Below are 12,267 nucleotides of genomic sequence, written 5' to 3'. Positions count from 1 at the left end.
CAACTTGAAAACTTACCCTCCAAGCCCCATGGAGAGAAGACTTCCCTGCTGACAGCTGCTGCTGCGTCTCCCTTCGCTTACTAGCGGGGCCTCCTGGAGGCGCAGAACGTGCCGTACCCCAAGCTGCAGGCAGATGGCTACGCAGTGCCTCGGAGCCCTGAGGCAGCTCTGGGGTGGGCTGCTGGTCCGCAGACCCCTCTCCAAGAGAGCTCGGGGCCCTGGCTTAAAGAGTTCCAGGCGCCAGCCCTGAGTACCTTTCTCTCTTCCCTTAAAGTCTCATTTTGTGTTGGGTAGAAGTGCTTTGACACTCAGGGCCCTGAGACACCACTTTCTGGCTGCGAAAGTCCAGTCTCCCTCTGGGTCCTCTCCCAACTGCCCCGGCAAACTGGCTGGACCGTTGACCAATACTTAAGAGGACTGCTGCCGTGACCTCATGACGTTTGTGGCCACCTGCCATCTCTTCAGTTACCGTGAACTCACATCTCGTCCTGCGCCGGGCACCGCTGGCGCTCGTGAAGGACACTCGCCCGTAGATGCCCATCAAGGGTGATCCCGGCACCTGGAGACACGTGCGGAAGCAGAGAGGGGAAGACGTAGGCTCTAAATCTCCTCTGGCCGTCTTTAAGCAAATGTCCAGTGACTGGAGACAGTGGTTAGAGAAGATGTATCGGAGGCAGGAGTGAGCTGGCAGGTGACCTGGCTTTCCTATGTGGCCTTACATTGTGAAGACATTGTCAGGTGCGTGGGCAGGTGCTGCGAGGTAGGAAAACACATCGGAATTAAAGGACTCCTCCCTGAATATGTGTCTGGCTGTTATCAGCAGATCCTGCTGACTCTACCCTCATACTCAAGCCCCAGTCCAGGCGGTTCTCTCCACCTGCACCACGAGCACCTGCTCCAAGCCCCAACCCCACGGCCCAGGTTTTACAGCAGCCTCCCGCCAGCGCTGGGTGCCCCCCATTGCCCCTACCACTGCACACGTGCTTGCCCTTCTCGGGCCCTCCGCAGCTTTGCACCCCACTGAAACCAAACCCGTGTCGTCACGGCGGCCCCCACCCCCTCCACCTGCCCCAGAGGCCTCTCGGACGTCGCCTCCACCTCTCGCCCTCTTTCACAGTCTTCCTGCCCCCCGGGCCTTCTCGGGTTCCTCGGACACCCCAGCTTGGCGCTCTCCTCTGGGCCTTTAGGGACTCTCTGCTCAGAGCAACCCCCGCAACGTGTGCCGTCCTCCTGGGACCGCCCTTCACCCCCACCCCCCGTTACTCCCGACAGCTCCCCTACATGATTCCTCATTGCACTGTCACCTTCTGAGGTCCCGCGTGCACGCCCAGAGCTTTCCTGCGTCCAGATGCCCAGCACGCGGCCCAGCTCCGCGAGTATCTGCTGAGGACACGCGTGCACGTTTCACCGCGGGCTCTTCCCCACGCGTGCCCGGCTTTCCAAAGACACGGCGCCGGGGGTTCGTTCTTTCCTGAAAACACATCCTCCGTGTAATTGTGTGGGGAGGCCCCTGCAGAATGGACCGAGGAGTCCTTCAGAGTGTCCCGGCCACAACGACCGCTCTGGGTCCCCTGTCCGAGCAGGGTGGCTGCAGGTCTCAACGTGGAAGCCCAGTCCCGTGAAGGGGCAGAGCCCCCCCCCCCAGAGCATCCCCTGCCCCTCCTGCAGCTGCTTGGCCAGGCCTCTCGTGGGCTTTAAAATAAAAGGAGGACCTGTGTTCCAACCACTCTCCTATGGGAGTTTCTGGAAAGGTTGGTTATCTCACTTACTAATTAAAGGGAAGTGGCATTTTCCCCTCCCTGGGCTGGGCTGCCCCACACCGGCTGCCACCTGATAGCCCCCACCGGGTCGGGTTACGCACAGTGCCGCAAGAAGCCATGAGCCCCAACGGTTGAGCCGACAAGGCTGAGCGACCTGGTGAAATATTCCTCCGTTGGACTCACTTGTTGGCGGCCTGCTTACCATCGCTCTTATTTTTATGATGAAAAAGGAAATCATTTCTGCTTTTAAGGATGGCAGCTCCAGAAATGGTGAGTACGGCGGGCGTGGGGAGAGAAGGTCGTTCTCCACGACGGCTTCTCGACCTGGCGACGCCAACCCGCCACCTATGGCCCTGAGGGAGGGGACCGTCCGGCTCAGCCTTGATGTTTCAGAAAGCGTTTTTACCATTGGTGCTTAATCTTTTTATCAAGTGAAACTACACACTTTGCCAGATGCTGAGTAAGCAACAAGAGCCACAAGGACCAAAGTCGAAAATGGCCGATTGAGAATTTCCTGCCCAGGGGACGCTTGAAAGCGCTCTCACTGTGGAAATGAAACAAGACTTGTTAGCACCCAGCCCTTGCTTAGATGTTGCTAGGACCAAGTCAGGCAGTATAAGGGCAGAGTTGTTTTTAAATGGCTTACTAGTTCCGTTTTGAAGTTCAAACGACTCAACCAGCGTGACCGGAGAGGAAATGAAAATGGATGACCCAAGTATCTGCTTTGATCTAACCAGGAGCCTGTGGGTTTCAGCGCTTAGTTCTCGGAGAACCCATGCCTCGTCCCGGGCAGGTGGATTGGAATTTAGTGGGGAGAATCCTGCCTCCGCCCCTTTCCCAGTCCCCGGGGACACCTGTGAAAGGCCACCGGCCTCTTGGGCGGCGCTTTCCATGGTGTTGTCTCGCGGGAAACAGAGCCTCACTGCGGCGGTGGCGTGAGGTGGCGGTCCCAGCGCGTCTCACCTCGCCAGGTGGGGAGGGGATACTTTCATCCTGAATTAGGTCATCCCCGTGTGAGCCAGAAGGGCTGTGTTTGTGGGAAACTGCTAACCCCGGGGCCGAGCACACCTTTCCCCGGTGCTATGAGCATTCTCCGGGAGCGGACAGTATGTGAGTATAAACCCTTCTCGCGTGGACGGCCGGCGTACCACGTACGCGGGCAAAAACTCGAGTGTATGTGGGACAGGCAGTGGACAATCACGAAAAGAGCTGGAAAGTGCTTTGAAAAGCATGTTTCTTCTTAAAAATCATCATGCAGCTTCTAAATGGTAAAATGGCATATCTCTAAAGATGTGCTATCCAACGGATTTTAAGGGTGGTTGAACCAACAATGGAAAAGTTGTTATTTTAGTGGAATTAAGTTCAGGGCAGTACTTTGTAAACTCGGAAAGCTCTGTAAGCTGCCGTGGCTCAGGGAAAAATGCGTTCTCACTAGACAAATACCTTGATCAATCGATACTGAATGTGCTTTAAGTGGGTGGTCAAATTTCTAAGATTTAAAATATGATAAAGATTCATCTGATGGGAGAACTCTCATAGGGAAGAAAATTCTCTTTGTTTCTCTGTGGCTCAGGAGGTGGACGTGGAGGTGGAACCGCATCTCAGAGGTCCTGAGATAGTCACCATGGGGGAAAATGAGCCACCTGCCTCCGAAACCCCCTTCTCCTTCCGGTCGCTGTTTGGCCTTGACGATTTGAAAATAAGCCCTGTTGCACCAGGTAGGTGGAACCAGGTGGTCCGCTCTGCCTTCTGCCAGCCTCTCCTAGCTCGGTAATGAACACGGCCGGTGGCACTATCGGGGAAATATCCCCCAGGTGTTCCCAGACCCACAAGCCAGGATGCAGGCATTTCCTGAGCTTTACAGACTCCCAGAGAGAAGGGGCGCTCGAGAGGGGTCATTTCATTCAGCTGGTGAAGCAGTGTCAAGTCCCGGGAGATTGGGGTTTTTCCACTCTGGTTGAGGTCTTCAGAAACTAAGACTTCATAATTGCCCCCAATAGCCAGCAATTGTCTCTTCCAGAAATTTAAAATAAGCTGGATGTCACCAAAGGTATTAGATGCCTGGGTTAAAATCCAAGCGAAAGTTGGTCTTGTAAATAAGTCACAACTGCTTCCAAAAGCCTGCGCAACTGGGATCTTTTTGGCAGGAACCTATGGGACAGCCAGGAGTACTGAGCGCCTGGGCTGAAGGCAGGGGCACCACGGGGGCTATGGCGAGGCGGGTGCTACCCTAATTTGATGGCTTCTAAGCCATCTGGGCAATTGATGTGGGGGAGTGGAGAGTGTGGGCAGGAGGAAGAGCAGGTTTTAGTAAGTGAAAAAGCAATCTGCTTAAAATGCAAGTAAAATATAGCAGAAATATAATTGAAGGAAAAAAATACCCTACAATCACTTGACTTGTAAGAGAAATCCCATTGCAGTCAATGAATCATGCATCTTGCATATTGTATTAGTCAGGGTTCTCTAGGGAGACAGAATCAACGAGGGCTATCTGTCGATAGTAAGAGATTTATCAGAGTCTCTCACGCAGCCATGGGGATGCACAAGTCCAGGTTCCACAGGCAGCTGCAGCCAGGAGCTCCAGGGAAAGTCCAGTGAAGGTCCTTGATGAGGTCTGGGAGACGTTGGCTGTCCAAAGACAAGCTGGGAAATTCTCTCAATGCTGGAATCACTTTCCCTTTTAAGGGATTCAACTGATTGGGTTAAGCATCACTCGCTGATAATAGCAGTCTCCTTGATTGATGTGATTGTAACCAGCTATGATTTATCACTGCAGTAAAGTCAATGGTGACTAAAGTCCATAAATGCCCTTGTATTACTGTTAGCCCAGTGCTTGCTTGACCAAACAACTGAGTACAATTACTTGGCCGAGTTGACACAATAGCATCATACATATTTTGATAGTAGAACAAATTCAGACTTGGACGAGTGGCAGCTCAATCTGGTAGAGACACATAGCCTGTAAATGAAAGAAAGCACATTAGCAGTCAACGGTATGTGTAAGTTGCTTCTAATTGTTTCTTTACAATTAGATTTCTGGAAGTGGAAAAGTATGCAACAATGTGTTGTTCATTATAGAAATTAAGAAAACACAGTTAATTGAAAAGGTTTTTAAAATGACACACAATTGCACCATTACTTAGAGATAATCCTAGTAATACTTTATTATTGGGTTTCTTGACTTCCTCCCTATCTCTCTATATTTCCTTTTGGGCAAGAGATAGATCATTTATACTATTGTGAAATTCTTTTTCTTTTTTACTTAACCTTATCATGTTCATCTTTCCATGGTTTTGAATATTCTTCAGAAGTTGGAAAACTATGGTCCTTGGGCCCAAACTGGCTTACCACCTGTTTTTGTAAATAAAATTTTATTGGAACACAGCCATACCTACTTCAACAAATATTGTACATGGCTGCTTTGACACCATAATGGCAGAGATGAGCAGTCACTGCAGAGACCATGAGGCTTGCAAAATGTAAACTATTTACTCCCTGATCCCTTTTCTATACCATTCCACGGTATGGGTATACCATTCATTCATTCACCAGTCCTGTTGTTGGGCATGTAAGCTCTTTCCAGTGCACCAATATTAAAAATGTCTCTGCTCTGTGTCCTTGTACTAGACATTTGTTTACACCTATGACCCTGCCTTAAAGCAACCTTTGTTGTTGTGATATCATTCATTCTTTGATCATTCATTCATTCAACAACTATTTATGGAGATGACTGAGTCCCTGTCACTGTCCTAAGTCCAAGAATGTAGCTATGAACAAACCACTGGGCATGTCCTGCCACGTCATGTCGCTTGCCACGTTCATGAAGGGCACTGCCTGTGCTTCCATGCCTCCCTTCTCTTCTCTTGCCCCTCTTGCCTTTTACGTTCTACTTGTTCTTTTCTCCCTTTCCTCCCATTCTACCTCATTTTACCACTTTTGTTTTCAAATTCCATTTTTTAAGCATCCCCGAATGATATCAACTGTTGTATGTCATTCTCTTTACGGCCAGGTTGTGAGTCCTAAAAACAGGCAATGAGAGACCTTTTTGGGTCTTCTGTGTGTGACCTGTCAGCTCATTATCTCCAAGACTAGGAGAAGAAAGAGTCTGAGTAACTGTGTGACTCAGAAGGCTTTTCTCCCTTTTCTGGACCCCAAACTTCCTAATTTTTAATGAAGGCAACTATGGTATAGATGTATCACCAGGACTCATGAGATGATTTTTGTGAAATGCCCTGTGGTCGCTGAGAGTAAAGGGTGTTCGCGGAAATTCTTCTGGTTGCCCAGAGATGTTTATACTTTTTGCATTTCTTAATGCTCTTTAATTCTTCTTTTCCACCAAGTTCTCCCGGTTCTTTGGGCAAAAACTGCGAAGGGGCTGAGGTTTTTACCCTATTTGCATGGATGCTGGCAAAAGACACGAGATTCCTGGGTCAGAGATGATAGACTTAATTACTCACAGCGAAGCAGGCAGCCTGAGCTCTCATGTTCAGCTCAATTCTCCTTGCCCCCCAAGTACCACAGAGGTGACACAAAGTGGCCCAGGTGTACACTGCACATGCAGTGGGTTTGCATTAGAGCTGAAGAATCCAGAGCAAAGGAAATGTTCATCTCGTATAATGGGCTGCAACCAATCTGCATAATGTTTGCCCTGGAGGGAGGCACTGTGTTGCTTCAACTGGACAGTGAACAAGCTGCCCCTTGCTCTGGAGATGTCATCGATATGTCCTGAGGCTGTCTGCTTTACTCATGTCCTTGAAGAGATGGTCTGGAAGAAAGGCAAGGCATGGGAGCAGAGAACTATGGAGAACTGTCTCCCAACAGTTCTTTCTTTTGACCCCCTCAGAGATCCCAGTTTCCCCTCTACCTGGAATTACCCCATCCAGGGCTTATCTGTCACCATTGGGAGTTGGGGCTGATCTTCCCACCCCCTAACCCAGGCCATCAGTTGAAGAGGGTGGGGCTGATCTTCCCAGGAAAGAGGGTGCCCCCTTAGTAGGCTGTCCTTTCTCGAATTAAGGCAGCCTTCTTTGGGGGCCGACCTCTGTATAGAGGGAGGGGGGAGCGTTCAGCTGCATTTTAAGTTTCCTTCATTGAAGTGGCTGTTCTAGGCTTTCTGCCCTCTCCTCTCTCGTTGGTTCTCAGATGCGGATGCAGTTGCTGCGCAGATCCTGTCGCTGCTGCCGTTAAAGTTCTTTCCCATCATCATCATCGGCATCATCGCCCTGATATTAGCCTTGGCCATCGGTCTGGGCTGTGAGTAGAAATCTCTCCTTGGTTGGTCTCCAATGCTCACTTGAAGCTTTTCACCTTTCAAGAGCTCCCTCCCCCACCGTGGCATGTTGCCACCTCTCAGCCTTAGTTCCTGGAGGCCAGCGTCCTTTCAGTGTGCTGACCTCGAGGGTCATTTGCCGGCAGGAATGTAAAACCTGCCTGGGGCCCGGGAGGGCTCTTGGCCACGCTAAGTCCCTCGTCACTGAGGAACCTGCCCGGTTAGAAACATCCAAAGGCAGCTGATGAAATAGAACCCCGCAGGCGAGAAGGCGGGGTGTGGGCCCCGGTGCAGAGGACAAAGGGGCCCATTCATGCCATGCTAAACACGCCAGCTATTTTTAAAATGAGGTACATGCAGCTTGGGGGAAAGTGGGTCACTTGGAGAATCTCTCAAGGGCAACAATTTCTCATTCTCTCTTTTGAGTCCCAGGTCAGTTTAGTTTGCCACTCGCTCGGTGGCGTGGTCCACGGTTCATTCCTGAATTTTCACCGAGTAAGAGGAAATGGTGGGTGGACGGGGCGGCCCGGCAGCCCTCCACCAGGGCACCGTGCTCAGCTGGTCAGCCCACGCTCCTGCAGTTTCTCTCTTGACCGTGAGCCCTCCGGAGTCTAAATTCAGCTAGGGTTGTGGCTTCCAGGCCAGTCACCCGGGGAGACACAGTGAGACTCAGCGCCCCACTCCTGGAGCTCAGCACAGAAACTGGGTTGAGAGGAGTGCGATTTCAATACAGGCTCCATTATTCATGGGCCAGCGCAGGCCCCGCGGCAGGCAGGGGACGGCCGCCCCCCGGCCGCGGCGCACGCTGAGCGAGCCCTTCCACCGCCTGTCTTCTCCCCTCGCCCCCCAGTCCACTTCGACTGCTCGGGAAAGTACAGGTGCCGGTCATCCTTCAAGTGCATTGAGCTGGCGGCGCGCTGCGACGGGGTCTCCGACTGCAAAGACGGGGAGGACGAGTTCCGATGCGGTAATGGCAGGCGCTGGCCCGGCAGGAGCGGGCGCGGCAGCTGCGCCGCCCCCTGGCCTTTCACTTCTGGGAAGCGGCTACCGGCCAGGGTCGCTAGGGCCCCGGCTGATGCTCAGTGGGCGTTTGCCCCCGGGGCTCCTGGGCCGGGCCATCGGGGAGGGCAGCCGGGCGAACGTCCCGCTGGGCACCTACACCAGCCACCAGGGGAGGCCGCCGTGGGCCGGGAGCAGGTCCCGTTTGCCGGGATGGAGGGTGTGAGCTGGAGGGTGTGAGCTGGAGGGTGTGAGCTGGAGGGTGTGAGCTGGCCCTCGGGGGATGCCGGGGCAGGAGTAACTCACGGAATGAGCATTGCTGTCAAGGTTAAGGGCGTCAGGGCGTGCGAGGCCGCAGGGTGAGGCCCAGGGCCTCGGGGCTCCCCCGGCCGCTCACGGCCTTTCCTCGCGTTTGCCGGCCAGTGCGGCTGAGCGGGCAGAAGGCCGTGCTGCAGGTGTTCACGGCTGCCGCCTGGAGGACCGTGTGCTCGGACGACTGGAAGGCGCACCACGCCAGCGTCGCCTGCGCGCAGCTGGGCTTCCCCAGGTAACCGCAGGAGCGCCGCGGAGGGGAAGCCAGCACGAGGCGGGCCGAGGCGGCGCGCTTCCCCTCAGCTGAGCCCTGTCTCAGCCAGCCAGAGGGGCGCTGACGCAAAATGCCAGAAATTGGCTCGTTTTTATAAAGGGTATTTATTTGGGGTAGGAGCTTAGAGATACCAGGCCATAAGCAGAAGTTACTTCCCTCCCCAAAGTCTATTTGGAGCAAGATGGCTGCCGACGTCGGCGAGGGCGAGGGCTTCCCGGATGCCTACGTTCGTTCCTGGGGCTTGCTTTTCTCTGGGCTCAGGGTTCCTCCCTTCCTGGGGCTGGCTTCTCTTTCCTCTGGGAGCTTACTTCCTGCGGCTCCAGCTTAAGGCTTCAGCATCAAACTCCAACATCAGAAACCCTCAACTCTATCCTCTGCCATGCCTTTTATCTGTGAGTCCCCACCCACCCACCAACACCCTCGTCATAACTCAGTCATGCCCAGGTACAGATCAGATTGCAAGCATAATCCAGTACTTCTTTTTGGAATTCATCAATTATATCAGACTGCCCCAAGCCCTTAGCAGGGGCTCGAACCCACTGCCCCGCTCAATCTACGACTACTCCGGGGTCAGTTATCGTCTTCAGTTTACAGGTGAGAAAACCAAGGACCAGAAGACCTGCCCCAGGTCTTGCAGGAGAGGACGTTTGGGGGTGCTGGGGGCAGGCAGGACTCTAGATGCAAATGTTCAACCAAGGGCTTGGGAGCTGAGAAATAAGCCACCAGCACCTCACTCTATAGCTTAGACAGCAGCTTCTGGGACATCCCGGCTGCTTCTTGGAGGTTGTATCTACCTCCATGCACATTTCCCAGTGAACCCCAAAGAACTGCTATTTAAAACTTGGCAATGTAAAGAAAACAGCCATTCAAGACAGTTATTTAGCAACATGGAGAAGAAATGACGGCTGCAATGGAATTGTCACTGCTGAGGTTTTGGTGTTGGCTACATGACTTGCAGTGCTGGGGAAACACCTTCCTGCCCTGTGCAGGCCTCCTCTGCCCGACCCCCGCTTTAGACTCCCTATAACGACCACACTTCCCCGGGTGCCCACAGCTCCACCCTCACCCCTGCTGCTCTCGGTGCTCGGAGCTGAAAGCGGGCAGGCTCCTGGAGTTCCCACACTCATCTCGGGAACTGAGCGAGTTCCGAGAACTTTTCCTTTTCCAAGGAAAAGGGGTTCCTCAAGCCACACTGCTCAGAACCTCCATGGAATTTTGCTTTTCAGATGTGGTGCATCCTGTTTTCATCTCCCTTTCTCCAAAACCAGTGAAACCCAAAATGTCCTGGATTCGTGAGCTCTGCCTCATTCCTACTCCTTGTCCACCAGATTCAAAAATCAGCTACCTTTCAACTTTAGTGACAAAAACAAAAATCCCTCACACAGATACCTTCCTGGGTACATAGGATTTCCTCCCCCAATAACAAGGAGGGAGCGCCCGCCAAGCACACCCACCACTGGGACTATCAGCTGGTGGCCCTGGCCTGCTGTTCCCTGCTGTGCCTCTTCCTCCAGATTTCCTTCCCTTCTCCCTCCTTCCCCCAACCCCCGAGTGCACCCCCCACTTTCCTGGCTCCCAAGGCCTCTCTATTTTGTAGAACTGCACAGCTCAACCCCTTCCCCTCCCCCACAACAGAACCATGGGTGCACCCCCTGCCTGGGCAGGAGTTAGGGACCACCTCGTAGCTGGGAAGCCCTCAGGGCCCTCTTCCCCCCAGGCCATTAGTAAACTATTCTTACCTACCCCAAAATGTTCCCCCTAAGAGGAAGTCTGGGAAGGCGTCCCTCCAGCCTGCGACCTAAGCATTGCTTCTTTTCCTTGCTATGAACTTGCCCTTTTCTTCCCTAGCCTAGATTTACTTCTGTATTTTTGTTTGTTTGTTTTTCTTCCCACTTCTCTCTTTAAAATCCTTCTTGAATCGTCTCTGCTCTCCTGTATCCCGTGTCAGATATCTGTGACCAAAGAAAAGGTGGACTGTGGAGCTGGAGGGCCTGGGGTTAAAATCTCAGTGCACACTCAGAGAAGTTCAGTAACCTGTGCCTCAGTTTCTTCCCTTAGAAGACACAGAGAATAATAGCATCTGCTTTAAAGGGGTGTTGTGAACCATGAGAGAGCTGAGGCAGTGTCGGAGTGAGGCTGGCGTGTAGGAACGCCCCGGGCGAGGTGGTGGGGATGGCTGTTGTTGTACCACTTGAGACTTGGCCGATCAGTGGGTCCCAGTTCCACCCTTCAAGGTCTCTTTGCATATCACGCCCCCCACCTGCCACCCTGCCCACCGCATCAGGATCTGTCCATCGCATTAACAGTTGGCTCTTTCACGCCAGCACGTGCCCTATCAGCGAGCTGAGCAATACCTGGGAGTGGCTGGAGTGTTGGCTACTACCCGGATTGCATTTTCCTCAAAACTCAATGTTGACTTTACTTTGCATTCCACGTATGCGTTCCCCAAAGCGTGTATAACAATCTGAAGTCGTCCTGTTTGATAAGCTCCTGGGTTAGTGAGGAAAGCAAGCCAGGTGCTTTATGTTTTGTTCTTTCCATGGAGAAAAGAAAAAAATGGCTCTTTCCTCACTGCCTTCTGTTTGTCCATACGTGATTTTAAACATTGCCCTCCTCTACCATTGTTCTCCAGGGCCTGCTCTCTGATGCTTTGAACATTTACTTGTCCTGGTGCCACCTGGTCCTCTCCCTGCCCACGGGAAACCAGGCCAACTCTGGCAGACTGGGGAAGCCCCTCTTTCTCCCCCACCATGGTTACCAGGGGGTTTGGCATTCCCATTTTTGGTGCCCACCTAAAACGCCCCCATAGATCTGTGCCCAGCTCCCTCTGGGACTTGCTCCAGGCCAAACAAAGGTCAGCCCAGATGTCAGGGTCAGGATGGAACTCATCCAACTACTTTGGTCAGGAAGTGGTCTTTCCTCTTGAGGTTGGAGCCCACGGGGCACGGGCAGGGCCCATTGGCAAAGACTGCTCAGGGTCTGGGATGTCTTGCTAAAGTGCATGAACTTTGATTTACTGGCAAAAGGAGCCACCGACAGTTTAGAGACAATATTATGTTCCCCAGAACAATACAGTCAACCCACGTTATTCACAGAGTCTGTATTTGCAAACGCATCTACTTGCTAATGTTTCCTTGTATCCCCAAAGTGAATTCTCACAGCACTTTTTTGCTCATTTACGGACATGCATGAAACAGTGAAAAAAACTTGAGTCACCCAATATTTATGTTCCCAGGTGAGGTCAAGCAAGGTGAAACCCTCTGACTTCAGCTCTCAAACTGTGAAAGCCTGTCCTTTGTGTGATATATTTAGTACCTTGGATTTCTCCCCCATTTTTGTGCTTTTCTTGGTGATTCTGCCATTTAAAATGGCTCCCAAGTGTAGTGCTGAAGTGCTGTCCAGCATTCCTGAGCACAGGAAGGCTGTGACGTGCCTGGCAGAGAAACTTGATGTGTTGAATAAGCTTCGTTCAGGCAGGAGTTATGGTGCTCTTGGCTGAAGAGTTCAACTTTAATGAACCAACAATATGTATTAAATGAAGTGTCTTTAACAGAAATACACATAAAACAAGGTTATGCACTGATCGGTTGAAGGAGATGCTATGAACAGGGGCGCAAGGGACCTCGCCACGTGTTTCCTCCAGGAGCAGAGGT

General features: G+C 52.4%; 1 protein-coding gene across 1 annotated transcript in view; it reads left to right on the top strand.

Moving 5' to 3' along the window:
• The first annotated feature begins 1,941 nt into the window (after positions 1-1,941).
• The window catches only part of TMPRSS3 (transmembrane serine protease 3), a 32,177-nt gene continuing 21,851 nt past the window's right edge, over positions 1,942-12,267 (top strand). Inside the window, exons 1-5 of the mRNA XM_023587180.3 lie at positions 1,942-2,030; positions 3,334-3,478; positions 6,903-7,013; positions 7,880-7,996; positions 8,452-8,575. Of these exons, the coding sequence (XP_023442948.1) occupies positions 2,013-2,030; positions 3,334-3,478; positions 6,903-7,013; positions 7,880-7,996; positions 8,452-8,575 (515 nt within the window). The 5' untranslated portion in view covers positions 1,942-2,012. The remainder of the gene's footprint in view (positions 2,031-3,333; positions 3,479-6,902; positions 7,014-7,879; positions 7,997-8,451; positions 8,576-12,267) is intronic.

This window comes from Dasypus novemcinctus, chromosome 4 (genome assembly GCF_030445035.2).
Source record: "Dasypus novemcinctus isolate mDasNov1 chromosome 4, mDasNov1.1.hap2, whole genome shotgun sequence".
NCBI classification, from domain to species: domain Eukaryota; kingdom Metazoa; phylum Chordata; class Mammalia; order Cingulata; family Dasypodidae; genus Dasypus; species Dasypus novemcinctus.
Note: the sequence above shows the minus strand (reverse complement) of the source record. Positions and strands in the feature narration are given on the sequence as shown.